This window comes from Candoia aspera, chromosome 4, assembly GCF_035149785.1.
Source record: "Candoia aspera isolate rCanAsp1 chromosome 4, rCanAsp1.hap2, whole genome shotgun sequence".
Classification (NCBI taxonomy): Eukaryota; Metazoa; Chordata; class Lepidosauria; order Squamata; family Boidae; genus Candoia; species Candoia aspera.
Window position 1 is genome coordinate 100,568,047 of NC_086156.1, and position 17,728 is coordinate 100,585,774.

Here is a 17,728-nt window from a genome sequence, read left to right on the forward strand (position 1 = left end):
GGAAAGCACTGGGGAAATGAAGAAAGGAATTGCTATGCTTGAGTTGGGAAAACTAGTAGAGTGTATCATCTTCCCAGCAGCTCAGATGAATGTCTGGAATTGCCCCCAGATACTTGCCAGAGAAAAGAAACAGAGGATTTTGCTTCAGGATTCACACTATCTCTAAGAAACAGATAAAGCTTTTAGGCAGAAGCTGTGCTGAATTTTAATTTTTTGATCTGTGTGTGCTTAATTCCAAAATTATTTATATCTCTGTACAAACTCAGTGATTGCATATACAGGTAGTCCTTGCTTAACAACCATTAGTTTAGTGATGGTTCAGACTTACGATGGTGCTGGAAAAACTGAATTATGACCAGTCCTCACACTTACGACTATTGCAGTATCCTTGCAGTCACGTGATCACAGTTTGGGTGCTTGGCAACCAGTTCACATTTATGACTGTCGCAGCATCACGTGATCGCCATTTTCAACCTTCTCAGCTAGCTTCTGGCAAGCAAAATCAATGGGGAACCGCATGATTCACTTAACGACCACATAGTTCACTTAACACCCACAATGATTTGCTTAATGACCGCTGCAAAAAAGGTCATAAAATCAGGTCTGATTCACAATGACCACTTTGCTTAGCAACCAAAATTCTGGTCCCAATTGTAGTCATTAATCGAGGACTACCTGTCTTTTATGTATATTGTGCATCTCTTGAGACCATAAGTTCTTAAACTGTCTAAAACTTCGAGCCTAAGGTAATGTTAACACATCAAGACCATCTTGTGGTCTTTTGGATTTCTTAGTTTAATAAGGTTCTGGCTGCTGTACATTGTAAACTTGACAGTGAGGCATTGTAGGTCCTGCAACAGTGCATTTTTATAATTTTTAGATTTTAAAGTTAAAAAGTGATTTTAATAGGTTTTTTTTAAATAAAGTTTGATTTTTCATCTCTCTTGTGAGATTATCCAGTCTCCCAAGGGGTAGACTGATATCTTCAATACTATATGACTAGGACGTGGCACTGCAACAATTATTTCATTCTTACCATTTTACTGACAGAAAGGCAGTAGCGTGTGGGAGTCGTATTTCTCTCACGCACTGGAGGTGAGGCACCCTTTTGGGAATTCAGTGGTGGCAATGGGAACCACTATCAAATTCTAACCCTGGGCAGAAGACAGGGCCAGAGTGAAGACCTAGAGGATTTCAAGAAGAGGAGGTTTGAGACCTTCCAGTTTATCCACTGCATATATGATCACCTCCTCTAACCTCACAGCTACCAGATGTGTTCAGAGTAGAACTCCCCAAATTCTTATTCATTGGGATTTGTAGTCTTAACACATCTGTAGACAGACAGGTTAGAGAAAGCTGATATAAGCTGATTATTTTGCTACTGCCAGATAGAGAATTATTTAATAGCAGTTTTTCTTTTTTTGCTAAAGTTGACTATGGAAATGGTTGCTGTGTAAAGATACAAAGACTTCCTTTGCTTATGACGAGGTTCCTGGGTTACTTTAGGTTGCATGCTTTCCTTAACTGACAAAAGCCCAGTGAGGCATGTTGATCCTTGTCTAAGGTGTCCCTGCTTTAAAATCTAAAGAAACAATTTAATTTTATATCCTTTCTCCTGTTTTCTATCAAAATGGCAGGCAATATTTCTAAAATGCAACAAGATGAAGATAAAAAATATATCTGCTCTAATAATTAGGGAGCAGCAGTTCAAAAAACATCGCAGAGGCAACAGTGCTAAAACATACAGAACGTTAAATGTTTTAAAATGTTAACAATAGCGCAAAATATCTCCCCATTGAGACAGCACAATCTCAGTGCTTCCACCCAGCTGCTATCAGACTTCGATGAGGCAGAGTATAGAACACTAGAACTGGAGGAGAAGGAAATTTAAACATAGAGTATCTGTTTAATGAAATTGGGCACACTCCTATACATATTTACTGAGAAGTAATTTACATAAATTCAGAGGACTTTCTTGTTGGGTCATGTACATAAAACTTCAGCCTAAAGGACTGTCCATCCCTCAAATAATGGAACAATAGCTCAACATGAAATAAAGCAAATTAATATGCTGTTGTGTATGGGGAAAAAAAGTCTTATTCTCTGCAATCAACTCAAGAAAACCTCCAGACAAGCCTTTCCCAACCTGGGCAACTTTAAGCTGGGGGGGCTTCAACTCCAAGAATTCAACTGGACTTCAACTCAGCTGGGAATTTTGGGAGTTGAAGTCCACCCAGCTTAAAGTTGCCCAGGTTGGGAAACGCTGCTCTACAGACTCACGCACATGGTGGGGAGAGGAGTGGGCGGCTCAGAGTAACACGGCCAAATCTTTAAATGGAAGGCAGTCCTACTTGTAAAGCAACAGGGAGTTGTGAACGAAGCTCGCATTATTAACCACGGGGAAAAACCAGAATTAGTATTATCCAAAACGGAGCCACACACCTGAAACCCCAATGCCAAGACAGAGATTCACACGACAACCTCCCAACCCCATTCCACCCACCCAGCTTTTCCAGGTCACATGACCGAGAATCATATGATGACAGAACCTTCATACTAGTTCTTCTTCCCTTTTTGCCGGCCCTTTGACGGAGCCCGCCCACCTCCGCGCGCCATTGGCCGCCAGGCCGCTCGCGGGGGCACCATTGGCCAGCCTTAGGGCTTTCCTCACGCGCTACTGGTGGACTTGTGGGCTTCTGGCCCCGCCTTCCTTTCTTCTTGGAAAGTGACTTGAAGTTGGGATCGCAGCTGCGGCCGCCGGAGGGAGGTGATCTGAAGTTCAGGCCAGGGGGCGGGGGGAGGGGGAGAAGCAGAAGGGCGATCGGAGGGGAGGAGGGAAAGACAGGACCCCCGGATCCACAGAGGCAGTTTTTCCTAGTGGTTAGAGCTCAGAAACTGGAAGCCCGAGTGCAAGGGACTGGATCTGTGGGGCAGAATATAGAGTGCCTATATTAAAGGGACTGTATATCGGAGCATCCACTTGGATCTCGAAGGAAGTTGGGAGATCAGTCCTAGGTACGACCTCCTGGCTTCTCGGGGGCGTATCGCCTTTCAAGAGAAAGGGGGAGCAACCGCGTTAGTAGCGCGCAGCCTGCTTTGGTGGGCGGGGGCGGTGAAGGGGGGCAGAGAGTTTTGGTTAATTTAGGAAAATCCGGTCAATCAGAGCAGGGGAGTTTAGGCGCCCGGGAACCGTGAGTGCCCCCAGTGCCAGGCTGGAGGGTGCGGCGGTTAGAGCGCTTTGCCATGGATGACCCCGAGGAGACCTTTGGGGGAGATGGGGATACCAGCCCGGCGCCCTACGAGGAGCTGGTGTCTGTGATGGCCGGGGGCTTGTACGGGGAACTGGAGCGGTTCGTGGGCGCCCACGGCCCGGCCGCGGTCTCTGGGCTGCTGCCGCAGGTGGTCTCTGTCCTGGAGGCCCTGCAAGAGGCTTGCGGGCAGGTGCGGGACCGGGACCAGGCTCTGGAGCGGCTGCGCGATGACCGGCTGCGACTCCTGGAGCAATATGAGCGCGAGCGGGCAGGGCGCAGGCGGGCAGATGAGGTGGGTATCGCTTTCCGCTCCACCGGTGTCGTCGGCGTCGTCTAACTTTTAGGTTCTTCAGACCTTGGTTAAGGCTCAGCTGAGGGCAGAGGAGAGAAAGGGACGGCCGAGCAATTCCTGATCAGAGAGCTTATATGCCAGCTGGTGCCAGCCGGAGCTGTCGGGCAGGATGGTGCGTCCTCCTCCTCCTCAACATCTGGGGGGGGGCGCTCATCCCGCAGGACCAGCCGCCCGGAGAACTTTCTTTTCCCACCTCCTTGTTTCCTCTGTGATCGTTTCTCAGGAAGGCTTGTGTAACAATGGCACACCTATCCTGCCACCGAGGTAGATGTGGCCGTTCCTGGCTCATGCTGCCAGGGGCGGAGCTGAAGTTGGTGTCTGTTAATTCCCAGCACCTTTTGACCAAACAGCCCCAGAAAAGGCCCTCAGCTAAGTAATCAGTCATGGGATAAGAGGTCCATCAGTAAGTGGGTAAAGAAGAGGAAATAGGCATAAACTTCACCAAAGAAGGCAAACCCAAGGTTTTATGCTGGCACCAGGGCTTTTCACCAGAGGGGTGAAGTGCCGGTTTTGCTGACGCTACCAAATAATTTATCATCGTTCAGGTCAAAGAGCAGTTTGCTCTATAGATGCCACTAAGTCGAATTCAACTGCTGGATAGTCTTACCTCCAGTAAGACTCCCTCTTCCAAGGACATTCCAGTATCACTTTGATCCTGTCCATACATCTTATTCGTAATTTTCCTGATCTTTTCATTCGTCCGCATTTATTCTAGTCACATGCCACTGTCATTTCAACCCTTATTTGATCCAGAACCAATTGACTCCTTCCTAGTAACTGTCTCCAAATTCATGGTTTGAAATGTGTATCTTCTGTCTTTTGCTCTTTCTTGATTAATTAATTAATTGTTAAAATGAATGAATGAATGAAATTTATTTTTAAATTAATTAAAATTAAAAATTAATTGATTGATTAAATTTATGTTTAAATTAATTAAAATTTAAAATTAATTGATTAATTAAACATCTTTCTTGGTTAACTGTTTGATTGATTGAGATGCTACAGGGGATTCAATATGAACAAACAAACTGTGATATATATTGGAGCAAAAATCCTTAACTTCACATATATGCAGATGGGATCTCAGTTGAGCGTGAATGGCTCCACTTTAGGAAAGGGTGTATAGTTGTATGATGATGTCAATTTGTGTATGTGACTGCTGTGAAAAAGCCAGTGCTCTTGTGGAGGACATTAAGAAATAAACTGAGCTTGAGACAGCCAATATCATAATACCTTTTGTATAAATCTGTATGGTGACTACATCTCAAATATCAAATACAATTCTGGTCACTGCATTGCAAAGGAAAACATTGTCAGGTTGGACAAAGTTTTAATTTTAAAAAAATTAAAATGTAGAGGCTTTTTTAGCTTAGGATAAAAGGCAAATATGGGGAGCATGATCAGAAGTATATAAAATAATGTTCAGTGTAGAAAAAGTAGATAAAGACTTGTCTCAACTCTCATATTAGAACCAGGGTGATCCAGTGAAGCTCAGTGGTAAAAGGATAGGAAAAATGTGTAGATAAACAAGATGTGATGGCAGATTGGGTGGCTTCAAAAGAGAACAGATTCAAGAAGGATAACGCTATCAATAACTAATATTCAGGCTAGATTGGGAAGCCAAAAAGCTACTTCCATATCATGCCAAGAAAACTCCATGTGTGCATCCATGTAAGCCACCAGGAGCCAAACTGAATGTGTGTGTGTGTGTGTGTGTGTGTGATGACTATTTTATATCCTATCTAGTACCAGAAGCAGTACAGTTAACTAGGAACACAAAGAGGATGTTGCTGTTGTTGGATTTTGTAATCAGTGGGGAAAACAAACAGGACTAATTTGTTAATTCTCTTTATATTTTCTTCACCCTTTTTAAACAAGAATTTTATTTGATGTAAGGCAAATGCCACTCACGATTTTAAACTAATGTTCGACCCTTACTTTGCCAAATCCATGGCTTCTCACGCCTTTCATGATTGGGGAAAGGATGCCCCCAGTCTCATGAAAATAACATGTGCCACCTTGAGGTGATGGATAAATCTTAATGTGTAAATGATGATAATTTCACGCTGGGTGTGATGGATGAGCTTTTGCCCCACTGACGTGAATTTGAACTGGATGAAGGGATGTGGCAGAGGACCAACAGGCCTGAAGAAGATGCAAACTGCTTTGGGATGGCGAAAGCCTGGAGATCCGCAACAAGGGGAGAGATTGATTCCTGGAATCTCTTTCTGCAGAGGTTCATGGAGCTGGAAGATGTGATGGAACAGGAACGTAAGGCACATTCAGTGGCCGTCAGCCAGTTAGAGGGGCAGAGCCGAGCCCTCGAGGGGAAAGCGCGAAGCTATGCAGATCAGGGTAAGAATACTTCTTTTGCCAAGTATCTGCACGGGGCGCCAATGTACCGCCATCCCATATTCCTTTGCAACCTGTGGCAAGACCCTCCTCTGTCTCTCTGGATGCAGACTGGCCATAATATGGACAGAATAAATTCAGGTAACAGGCTTCTTCCCCAACTTTGCTGGTAGGAACATCTGTCCTCCCCTGTGCCCATCCCACAGTAGACATGCCCAATCCTGTGCCCTTGCACCAACTCCACGTTTGAGAGCTCTAGGTAGACTGGTCTATCTAGTTAGCCAAGCTTGGGAGGGTAAGACAACAGGCACAGTACAAGCTGCATCAACATTTTTATTCAAGATTCATCAAAGTCAGTAGGAAATACAGATTAAACTGCTGCGCAGTACATATTTTCTGTGGGAGTTGAAGGCCATGGAACTGAACAGGACTTAACATCTGGATCAGTGAAGAGGATTTGATTGCCCATTACAATTTAAGTCTCATCTGAGTTGCAATCTTGCTGGATTTGGCCCTCTGTTTAGCAGATACACCTGATAATTTGTTCAATCTACGTACATCTAAAAGTATTCTATTCCAGAAACAGGGTTTAATAGTGCTGTTGGTGTTTGGCAAAATGTTAATTCACTGCTTTACTGCATCCCTTCTTGTGAAGGTTTTGTTTAACTTGATTATATATGGTTCCTGACTACAGCATATCCATATACAGTAGACTCTCAGTTAACCGGCACCCATGGGGATTGGTAGGTGCTGGATAAATGTAGTTTCTGGTTGCTTGAGAGTTACTATTAAACCCTAATACCCACTAGATGGCAGCAGAGAGATACAGATTTTTTTGCCGGTTGCTTGAGAGTGCCGGTTTTTTTTCTGGTTGCCTGAGAGTGCCGGGTTTTTTTTCTGGTTGCCTGAGAGTGCCGGTTTTTTTTTCTGGTTGCCTGAGAGTGCCGGGTTTTTTTCTGGTTGCCTGAGAGTGCTGGGTTTTTTTCTGGTTGCCTGAGAGTGCCGGGTTTTTTTTCTGGTTGCCTGAGAGTGCCGGTTTTTTTTTCTGGTTGCCTGAGAGTGCCGGGTTTTTTTTCTGGTTGCCTGAGAGTGCCGGTTCAATTTTTGTGCTGGTTGCTTCAGACTGCCAGTTGCTTGAGTTCCGGTTAACTGAGAGACTACTGTATTCCTCTGGTATTGCTCAAACCAACGTATTCAAGAATAGCTATATAAAAAAAGAGAGTATTCTGTTCAACATTGCTTTTTTATCAGTTCAGGAACATGCAGACTACTATTTTTTTTAAAAAAATAATGTTAACTTTAATTAATATTAATCTTATTTTTTGCAATTCCCAATTTTATTTTTCACATTTCTATCCCACTGCAATCAAAAGATTCTTGGCAGCTTACGCAGAATATAGAACAGGTCAAACATCCACGGTTTTGGAAGAATCTTTCCTCCTTGAAAAAACAAAAGTACTGCATACTTAGCACAAGGCATTGCTAGCAAAAGTCTCTGTTGCTTTACAGAATGAGAAAATTTGTCTATAGGTAGTCCTTGCTTAACAACCATTTGTTTAGTGACAGTTCGGGCTTAAAACAGTGCTGAAAAAACTGGCTTGTGACTGGTCCTCACACTTACGACTGTCACAGTGTCCCCACAGGTGCATGATCACGATTTGGGCACTTGGCAACCAGTTCACATTTATGACTGTCACAGTGTCTCATGGTCACGTGATCGCCATTTTTGACCTTCCCAGCCAGCTTCTGGCAAGCAAAATCAATGGGGAACTGCGTGATTTGCTTAATGACCATGTAGTTTGCTTAATGCCTGTGGTGATTTGCTTAAGGTCATGCAATTGGGTCAGATTTGCTTAATGACTGCTTCGCTGAGCAACCAAAATTCCGGTCCCAATTGTGGTTGTTAAGTGAGGACTACTTGTAAGTCCACCCTATAAATTTCTTCTTTGAGATAGACCCTTTTGTATTCAGATGGGATTTATTTCCAAATGGGTGTAGGATTACAGCCTCAGTGTTCTTTGCATGAATCTACAACATTAGGGTGTTCTCACACATGAAGCTTCTGAATATTAGAACTGGATCATTTCTGTTAATCTTCCAGGGAATGGATCATTCTTTCTCCCCTTCCCACTTAAACTTTGTAGATAAAATATGAGGGAAATACTTCAGCATTGTGTTTGAAAACAACCAAATTAAGGCCATCTTAAGGTTTTGGTACTGATAAAACACCACTCTCTTGCCTTCACAGTGGCTAGCCTTGAAGAACAAAAATCTTCCCTGCTCAAGGAGCTTTCGATTCTCAGTCAGAGCCACACGAAGGTACTTTTAAACAGCCGAAGTGTTTTAATGGCCCTTCCCACTTCTCCTTCTCTTGTCTTTCCAAGCCAGGTCACTCTTCTACTTCCTCTTCTGTTCCTTTCAGATGGTACAAAAATACAAGGAACTGAGATCCCAAAGGGGGGCATCCACTGGTCCAGGACAAACTGGCTCATCATCAGCAGAAGAGAAAAGGTTTGGAGAGGGTGGGTGGGCAGTACTTCAGGACCAAAGCAGAAAAGGTGATTGGAGGAGCTGTGGATTAAGGTCAGCCCCCCTTTAAAGAAGGGGCATCTTTTCCTGAGCTGCGCAGTCCCAAGAAAATACATGTTTGAGGTCTGGAAGCATTGACAGCACCTCCATGCTCACTTCAAAACATCTTGTTGGACCCTGTCAGTGACTTGACTCAAACATGTGTTTTCCTGAGATAAGTGGAGCTCAGGAAAAGACACCACTTCCTTAAGGGAGTACCAACAAGGGCAGTGTCTGCGTCCACCTCTCCTCCAATCCACCTTTTTTTTTTTTGCTTTAGGCCCGACCCTTACTTGGAGGAAATGTTGGGATCCACCAGGGAGTCCTCTGCTCTCTGTCAACCATTAGAGTCCCCCCTATTGCCAAAGAAGAAACTTTTTGTCCATGATCCTGGCTTGATTCAACATGTGTGACTTCACCATGTGTTACTGAGGAATAGTCTCCTATACCAGATTAAGATATAAACCATGATTTGAAATCCACAACGGCTGGGTGAATTCTGAGATAGTGGGGAGTTGCAGCATGCCCCAGTTTCTTTTATCCATGCCACAGGAGCAACCCACCACTGTTGTGGGCCATTTGCTGTGGAAGGAAAGACCTCTGTGGCTGCCTGGCATCAACATATTGAAATAAAGGCAGATCTGGACTCTGCCCTGTAGTGCCCAGGCGACTGCCAAGATCTGCATATGTGAGCATAGTTAGCTGTGCTGTGGGTGTGGGTGTGGTGACATTTACTTGCCCACCTCCATAGCTGTGGAAAACCAGCTGTTCCCAAAAGACTGGATGGAGATAGGTTGCAACTGACTTTCTTCCCCAACTGCCTTCAAAAGTCAGAGTAATGCAGTGTTACAAAGAAAGCCTATTTGGCGACAAGTTTACCCTGTTTCCTTCAAATCTGGCTAGTAGTTGCCTTGCCTTGCCTTTTAAAAAGGTAACAATAAAGTCTCCCAGGCAGTTAACAATAGCAATAAACTATCCGTGTCTCTGCTTTTATTCAGTGTATGATACTGGTGCCCCTAATTTTTTATTTTGGGGGGGAGTGGGGTATAATGTGTGCCTATTTTAACCACGTTGGTGATTTTAGATTATTTTAACTAGCTGCTTTAACATAGAGTGGAAGGGGGCAAGAAATGGCATTGACTGACATAGCCTTTCCGAGGCATTTAAATAGCCTGATGCAGTTGTGGGAAATCAAGACCTTTTTCTTTTTTGTCTCTCAATGAACAGGCTAAAGCCCCCACCAGTTCGTGTACCTCAACAGTTTCTGTCAAGCCCCTCAGACTTCAGGCCTCCTGAGTCCCCAGTGGTATGTGGATTAGCGTTGTGAGCTAAGCTCTGCAAAAATGGAATGTAGATGGCAGCAGTGATAGCTGGGAAGACTGGTGAGCAACAGGGGTATTAAGGGAAGCCACAAGGCCAATCCTGTTTTTCTCTCAATCTGCTGGATCTTTTTAGGAACACGGAGGAAGAAGTGAACTTTCTCATTCAGAGAAAACACCCCAGAAAATTGCAGAAAGAAATGCTTTTCCCTTGGCACAGGAAATGGACATCCAGCCAGAAAAGGATGGTATGGAGGAAGGAGATTCTCTCTGTCTCCCTTTGGTAGGATCAGTTTTAATCCCAAACGGGAGTGTTGTTCCAAGTAGACTAAGACAAGCCCCTGGTGTTTTCCTGGCAAGGTTTTTCAGAAGTGGTTGGCCACCGCCTTCTTCTTCCTAGGGCTGAGAGAAAGTAATTGGCCCAAAGTCACTCAGCTGGCTTTATCAGAGTCAACCTTTTTTCCTGCTGAGGATTACTTTTGATCAGGGATAATCTGTTAGGGTATCAGGCAGTGAAGAGGGCTGAAGCAAGCCAGTTATTGCTTGTGCCTCTTCGAGTTTAAGTTGCTGATCCCCAATCGGCAACACTGTGCTCTTATCTGCTTTGCTGCATGTCCCAAAGGCTCCTGGGAGAGACCCTTTCCCGCCTGTGCCCCCACAAAGGCCAAAAAAATGAAGTCTGGACCTGGACAAAGTATGCTCTGCTGACTTCGACTGGAAGTCACACATGCCAGCTTTGTATTAGCTGCAGGATGCATGTACGGATAGCAGAGTTTTCAAAAGCTGTGTAAGTTTGGGTTAGGAACCACTGTGGGACCCCTGTCAAATCTCCTTTTGTAGGTAAAGGCTTGTGCAAATGAAAGCAAGAGGGTTGGGCCGGAATTTTTTTTCCCACTGGTGTTTTACACATCCTTACTTAAATCTAGGGAGTTTCATCAAGCTTGCTTGCAAGGAAGTATCCAAGTTCCTAAAGATTAGGAAGATAATTAGGGATAATATTCAATGAGAATAATAACATCTGTTGTGGTCTTCCCTTTCTTCTGTCATCAGCTTCTCCTACTCAGCGTTGCTTTGACTTGGATGACCTTTTAAGTTCTACTCCAGAGCTCCGATCTGACCCCCAAATGCAAAGCAGGTAAGGGAATGTATTTACTACTTCTGAGCAGAAAGCACAAGTTGGGAAACTAGAATTAGTTTACACCTGACTAGAGATACAGTACTGCTCCAGTGGAATAAAAGAACACCTAGGCCTTTCTTTCCTGCCATCTTAAACTCAGCATGATCTTACCATCCTCAATCTTCTGCCATTTCCAGTCTCCTCTTCACCCTACTGATGCTCTCATTTGAAGGAGAGTTAGCTCTTCTAGGCATCCTAATTTCTGCTTTGGAGGATCATATACCACTGAGTTTGATAACCAGACAGGCAGCTTCTCTCCTTTCACATGTCACTTTTTGCAAGCCTCAATGCGCTTCCCCCCACCTGCCATTATCTTTGTGAGAACTAGGGAGGGTCTTATCTAAGATGCTTTCTCGGGTTACAGCTTTGGCCCTGGACTCAGATTTCTTTTTATCTGACTGTTGTCTTGGTTGTGGCTCTTCCTCCTGTCCCTCAAGGTCATTCCTTCTGCCCACTGCATGGGATAGACAAAGAGGTGCCATACTGAGGGCAACCTAGTTCAATTTCTCCTCCAGTGACTGTCCCTCAGCACAGACGTTATCCCTCACCCATTCACTGATTTCTGTTTAGTGTGGTGTCAGACATGACTGCGTCTTATCAGCAGGATGAAGGCGGGAGGGGACCTGTCTATTTGTCTGTCTGTCTGTCTGTCTGTCTCTCAGCCCCTTGAATAGCACCCTCGAGCGCAACACGGTCTCCCTTTTCGCCGAGGTTTCAGGCCTCAACCCCAAACTCCTCACCGATATGGATGACGGCGCTGATTTGCAGGGTAAATATAACGTTTCTTTCTGCATTTTTTCCCCTGCTGGGACTTATTCCCTTCCCCAAGAATCCTAGCTTGGTTGTCACTCCCCGAAACCCCTGTAACTTCCGGTTTGTGGGGAATTCAGATTTGGAGGCCTAAAGAGCAGATGTCACTTATGTCCTTGTTGACTATCTTTGCAGGGGATGCCTTAGAAACCTTGATAGCAGAAAACACTCAGCTTCAAGAGGCTCGGTAAGACCAAGCCCCTATTTCGCCCTGCTAAATTAATGAGAGCCAGAACCCTTGTTAAACACAGATTCAGACCTGCTGTGCATAAGACCACTGGTGTTTTAGTTGGGTTCAGACTCAGCACATCCTTCTAGGCCTTGTAGCCCTTGCTGGCCTTAAAATCTTTATGTCCTTGGCCATCCCATCCCCAGAATTGCTCTGGATACAGCCCGCCGCCACCTTATCAACCGCGTGGAGGAGCTCAGCGAAGAGCGTGAATCCTTACGGATGGAGCATAAAAGATCCCTGGCTGACCTGCGTTGCTGCCAAGTGCATCTGAAAGAGGCTGAGTCGGAACTTCTTCGGTAAATCTTGGCAACTGTATTCCACCTCTTTGTCTACCAGCCAACACAGGATTTGATAAAACAAAGTACAGGTAGACCTCCCTTACCAACTGCCTCATGCAGCGGCCATTCAAAGTTACGATGGTGCTGAAAAAATAACTTTACAACCAACCTTTTACAATCTTTGCAGCATAGCTTAGTCATGTGATCACCATTACAGTCACTATGCATTGTCCTGTGCCTGATCCATTTTTCCTCCCCTCCCCCACTCGTAGATCAGAGATTGGAGAGGAAGGGATTACAAGAGAGTAAGCAGGCACACAATGGGGAATACACATTGAAAAGAATGTGCTAGCGCCAGCTGTTTGCCTAGTGTGCTTGGGGCTCGGAGCCACATGCACGCCAGCACTCGTGCATTCCTTTCAATGTGTATTCCCCATTGTGTGCCTGCTTACTCTCTTGTAATCCCTTCCTTTCCAATGAATGTAAACATTAATTCCCTTCTTGCTAATTATCTCAGCCCGGGGTGAGCATTCCAAAGGGTAGGGGAGTGGGGAAAAAGGAAAGCTGAAGTAAAGTTGTAAGCACAGTCGCAGTCACTTGATTTTCCACTTAGCGACTGAATTGCTAGTCCCAATTGTGGTCACTAAACGAGGACTACCTGTAGAGTAGCATCTCAAAGTGTTAATATGGAATGACTATCCATCCAGATAGTCATCCATCCAGGGACGCGGTGGCGCTGCGGGTTAAACTGCTGAGCTGTCGATCGGAAGGTCGGCAGTTCGAAACCGCGTGGCGGGGTGAGCTCCCGTTGCTAGTCCCAGCTCCTGCTCACCTAGCAGTTCGAAAACATGCGAATGTGAGTAGATCAATAGGTACCGCTTCAGCGGGAAGGTAACGGCGTTCCGAGTCGTCATGCTGGCCACATGACCCAGAAGTGTCTATGACAACGCCGGCTCCAAGGCTTAGAAACGGAGATGAGCACCGCCCCCTAGAGTCGGATTCGACTGGACTTTACATCAAGGGAAACCTTTACCTTTACCTATCCATCCAGAGGCACCCAGGAACTCATGGAGTAACGTGTTTTTAAGTAACCACATTTCTGGGATGGGGCACAATTTCATTTTATTTTGTCTCAGATTTCTTCCAAATGATCCAACATTTGTGGTTCTTCTCCCTTTATCCCCATAACACCCCTGTGAGGGAGATAAAGTTAGGAAGGACTAGCTCAAGATTTCGCAGTCAATTTTTCATCTGAGCAAAGGTTTGACCCCAGAACTCCCTAAAGCTCAGTGTGACAGTCACTGAATGACACAACATGCCAACAGCATCATTTAGAGAGCTTATTGCGGAAAGACATTCATTTTTATTCACTCTGGTTATATTTTATACAACTTGTAGTTTTGGAATTTTACAATATCTTATTTCTGTGTTGGCAGCTATCGCTCCCACAATAAAATTCACAGCAATCACCCTCTTCATCCCTATAATCTATGGGCATACAGCTGTTCAAAATCTGACTCATGTTTTTCAGTGCTAATGTGTTCTAGAAAATTAACAGCTTCAGAGGGTGCTGTGGTTTCACCTGGATGTTTGAACAGACCAGTGTTTTTCTTTTTTAAAAAAAATAATTTTATTAAAAGTTTTTAAAAAGAAGCTAAAAACCAATATAAACTAATACAAAGTAAGAAAGAAAAAAGAAAAAGAAAGAAATCAAAGAGAAAGCTAAAAGTGCAAGAAAGGAAAAAAAGTAAAAGAAAAATAGAAAAGAAAGAAAAAAGATACAAAGAAGTGGCTTCCAATCTTCTCTACAGCATTATAAGTACAATTATACATTTACCTCTTTCTCTAAAGTCACAGCGGCTCTCTTCTTTCTATAATCTCTCCTGTCTAATCATCAAAACCATAAATCATACGCTCATTTTTTTCTGTCTTCTGCAAAAAGTTTGTAAGGGGTTTCCAGTCAGCAATAAACATAGATATTGTCTTTTCTCTGATCAAAGAAGTCAATTTGGCCATCTCAGCAAGTTCCATCACTTTCACCAACCGTTCCTCCATTGTGGGTATTGCCAGATCTCTCCATCTTTGTGCATAAAATAATCTCGCTGCAGTTATCATATACAAAAACAAAGTTCCACAAATTTTTTCCAACTGTTTGTCCATCAGTCCCCAAAGAATGACCTCTGGTCTCAGTTGTATGTTAATTTTAAAAATCCTCTGAATCAGTGTATGTATTTGAATTCAAATTTTTCTAGCCCTTTTATACGTCCACCAAGCATGATAAAATGTCCCTTCTTGTTGTTCACATTCCCAACATTTTTTTGAAGTGCTTTTATACATTCTAGACAATTTCTCTGGTGACATAGACCAATGGTACATTGTTTGCTAGGAAAGACTGAAGGCAAAAGGAGAAGGGACGGCAGAGGATGAGATGGTTAGATAGCATCACCAATGCAATGAACATGAATTTGAGTAAACTTCAGGAGACAGTGGAGGACAGGAAGGCTTGGCGTTCTATGGTCCATGGGGTCACTAAGGGTCAGACACAGCTTAACGACTGAACAACAACAACATCATTTTGTAAAAATTCTCTTTAAGATTATAACATAGTGTAAAGTTCAATCCTTTCAACCACATATTTTCCCATTGTTCCAACTGTATATTATAAACAAGAATTTTAGCCCACTTTATAATACATTCTTTTACTTGTTCTTCTGTTTCAAATTTCATTAGAAATTTATACATTTTAGCAATTACATGTTCATCATTTGTACATAATTCCATTTCAAACTCAGTCTTAAAATGTTCAAAATGATAAACTCTTTTGTCTTCTTTAAATCTTTCTAACAGCTGTAAATTGACAACCATTGGCAACTACAGTATGTCTCTCTGCCAGCAGTTCTCTTGATTTTATTTTGTATTCCCCTTGACAAAACTCTAGTATCTCACTATAAGTTAGCCATTTGTATTTGCCTATTATTTCTCGTCTATAAAATGCTTCTTATGCTGAGAGCCACAAAGGTGATTTCAGGCACAGCCTGGATTTGTATCTATTCCGTCTTCTCAATATGGCACATCTAGCATAATGATTTTCAAAAACCACATTAACTTTGATTTTGTTGTACCACAAATACCCATGCCATCCAAATCTCAGGTCATGTCCTAACTCCAAAAGCCTTCTATTTCTCAGCAGCACCCACTCTCTCAAAACAGCAAGCTGCAAAATACAATTTCAAATCAGGTAAACTCAATCCTCCTCTTCCCTTTGCATCCTGTAACACCTTATATTTAACACGTGTTTTTTTCCCCACCACACAAATTTAGATATATCCTTTTGCCACTGTTTAAATGGTGCCTCAGTTGTCAAAAAGGGTATTGTCTGGAACAAAAACATCATTCTAGGCAGGATATTCATTTTTATCACAGAACTGATGAATAAAACAGGTTTTAAGATTGACAAGAAAGTAAAATACCTGGGTAGCAATATGACATGTGAATTGTGTGTTATTTCAAAATAACTATGTTAAGACATAGAATGAAGTTTAAAAAGATACATTAAGATGGGAGAAACTACAATTGTCATTGCTGGGGAGAATTTCTGTGATAAAAATAAATATCCTGCCTAGAATAAATAGACCAGTGTTTTTCAAACTTGGCAACTTTAAGATATGTGGACTTCAGAATTCTGGGAGTTGAAGTCCACACATCTTAAACTTGCTGAGTTTGAAAAACTATGGAACAGACTGTTGTGTGTCTTGCAAATATTATAGTTGCTGCCTTTTAATCCTTTTTTTTAAACCCTGGGATGTCTTAATTAAAAATTAATATATGTGCATGAATGCACTGAACAGGTTACGTGATTTCTGATCCAGTTCTAGGACGTTGAAACTATTATGGATTTTCAAAACAAAACAAAACACATGTTCATATTTAAGTCTTTCATCCTTTGAATTTCAGGATCCGGCAGGAAGTTAAGGAATCAAGGCGTTCCAGTGAGGACGGAGAGGTAACCACCACAGACCCCACTCCTGCTGGGGTTCATCTGTGCCCGGCAGAGGTGTTGAGGTCTCTGGGATGCAGATGGCAGAGGCAAGAGTGCCCTCCAGATGTGTTGGGTGTTTCCATCCAAAAGCATCAGGCTGGAAAATTCCAGGAACCACTGACCCAATACATCTGGAGGATATTACGCTGGGAAGACTGGGCTTTGGGTAAAAGAGGGATTCAGAGCTTTGGATGGAGAAAAGTATATTTGGGCTATTGAGAGAAGGCTGTCCATTTCCTCAACAGGCTGAGGGAGGGCTGTCCCGAACCCAGCGGTTCACCCGGGCTGAAATGGCTCGTGTCGTGATGGAGCGTAATCTGTATAAAGAGAGGCTGATGGAGCTACAGGAAGCGGTTCGGCGCACTGAGCTTTTGAGGTGAGCCGTATTCAGGATTGCAGAGAGAGAGTCCATCCTCCTGTCCTTCTGTATGGCCTTTGCCAACCCTTCCAGCTGAATCAGAGAGAGAAACCGCCATTTAATTTAGAACTTCTCTGGGCTGAGCCGTTGCTCTTTCGAAAAAGCTTGGATTGCTTCCTAGCCAAACTCTTTGGGGTGACCCAGAATTGAGTGGGGATTTTTCCATCCCTTGCTTCTGGTCCAAAGATTTCTTTTTCTTCTTCCCTGATGTGACAGCATCCCAGGGACCAAGATAGGAAAAGAAGAGAGAATCTCTTTTCCGAGGCTGATTAAGCGGCTGCAGAAGCTAAGGAAATGAGTTATTCTGGGAGTGGGAATTACAGGTTGGTGAGGCTTGTATTCCAGTCTTAGCAACCTCCCTGGTCACATTAAGTGCTCTCTCCACAAGTCCTGTTACTAACTAGCACAACGCCTTTCCTTACCTATGCCGTTTTTCTTTAATACGTGCAATTTTATTTTTATAGCACACTTTCCCAATCTAAGTTCACTTTGCCACTTAAAGGACATAAGATGTGTTAAGGTTTGTTTTTAGAGTATATGTTAGTCATGAAATTCTCAGGATATTTATGAAATATAAAAATGCAATTTAGGTAGAGAGTTGTTACATCTGCTAACCCAATTGACTTAAAAAGCTTTGTTTTTCACTCGGTTACAACTGTAACAAATTAATAAATTATCTTTGTCAGTCTGACAAGTTGGCAGAAAGTAAAGCTGAAGACAGAGGACAGAATTACACGTCTGGCCTTAGACACCTTAATTTGTTCACAGTTTTTGAAAAAGAGCTGAGGAAAACAGGAAAAAACAGTAACGGTCATTGCATAGAAATGTTGCCTCTAGACAAAATTCAGTCTTCAGTCTCATTTCCTGAACTGATACTACTACCAGCAATTTCTGTTTGTGCTGAGCCTGAAATTTTGTTTTTATCCTTTTGA

At 43.3% G+C, this 17,728-nt stretch overlaps 1 protein-coding gene across 1 annotated transcript in view; it reads left to right on the top strand.

Moving 5' to 3' along the window:
- The first annotated feature begins 2,809 nt into the window (after positions 1 to 2,809).
- LOC134495695 (C-Jun-amino-terminal kinase-interacting protein 4-like) overlaps positions 2,810 to 17,728 on the top strand; it is a 28,594-nt gene continuing 13,675 nt past the window's right edge. The window contains exons 1-12 of the mRNA XM_063301282.1: positions 2,810 to 3,543; positions 5,838 to 5,958; positions 8,204 to 8,274; positions 8,378 to 8,466; positions 9,751 to 9,829; positions 9,979 to 10,090; positions 10,893 to 10,977; positions 11,682 to 11,788; positions 11,965 to 12,016; positions 12,205 to 12,357; positions 16,294 to 16,342; positions 16,624 to 16,754. Coding sequence (XP_063157352.1) covers positions 3,244 to 3,543; positions 5,838 to 5,958; positions 8,204 to 8,274; positions 8,378 to 8,466; positions 9,751 to 9,829; positions 9,979 to 10,090; positions 10,893 to 10,977; positions 11,682 to 11,788; positions 11,965 to 12,016; positions 12,205 to 12,357; positions 16,294 to 16,342; positions 16,624 to 16,754 — 1,349 coding nt within the window. The 5' untranslated portion in view covers positions 2,810 to 3,243. The remainder of the gene's footprint in view (positions 3,544 to 5,837; positions 5,959 to 8,203; positions 8,275 to 8,377; positions 8,467 to 9,750; positions 9,830 to 9,978; positions 10,091 to 10,892; positions 10,978 to 11,681; positions 11,789 to 11,964; positions 12,017 to 12,204; positions 12,358 to 16,293; positions 16,343 to 16,623; positions 16,755 to 17,728) is intronic.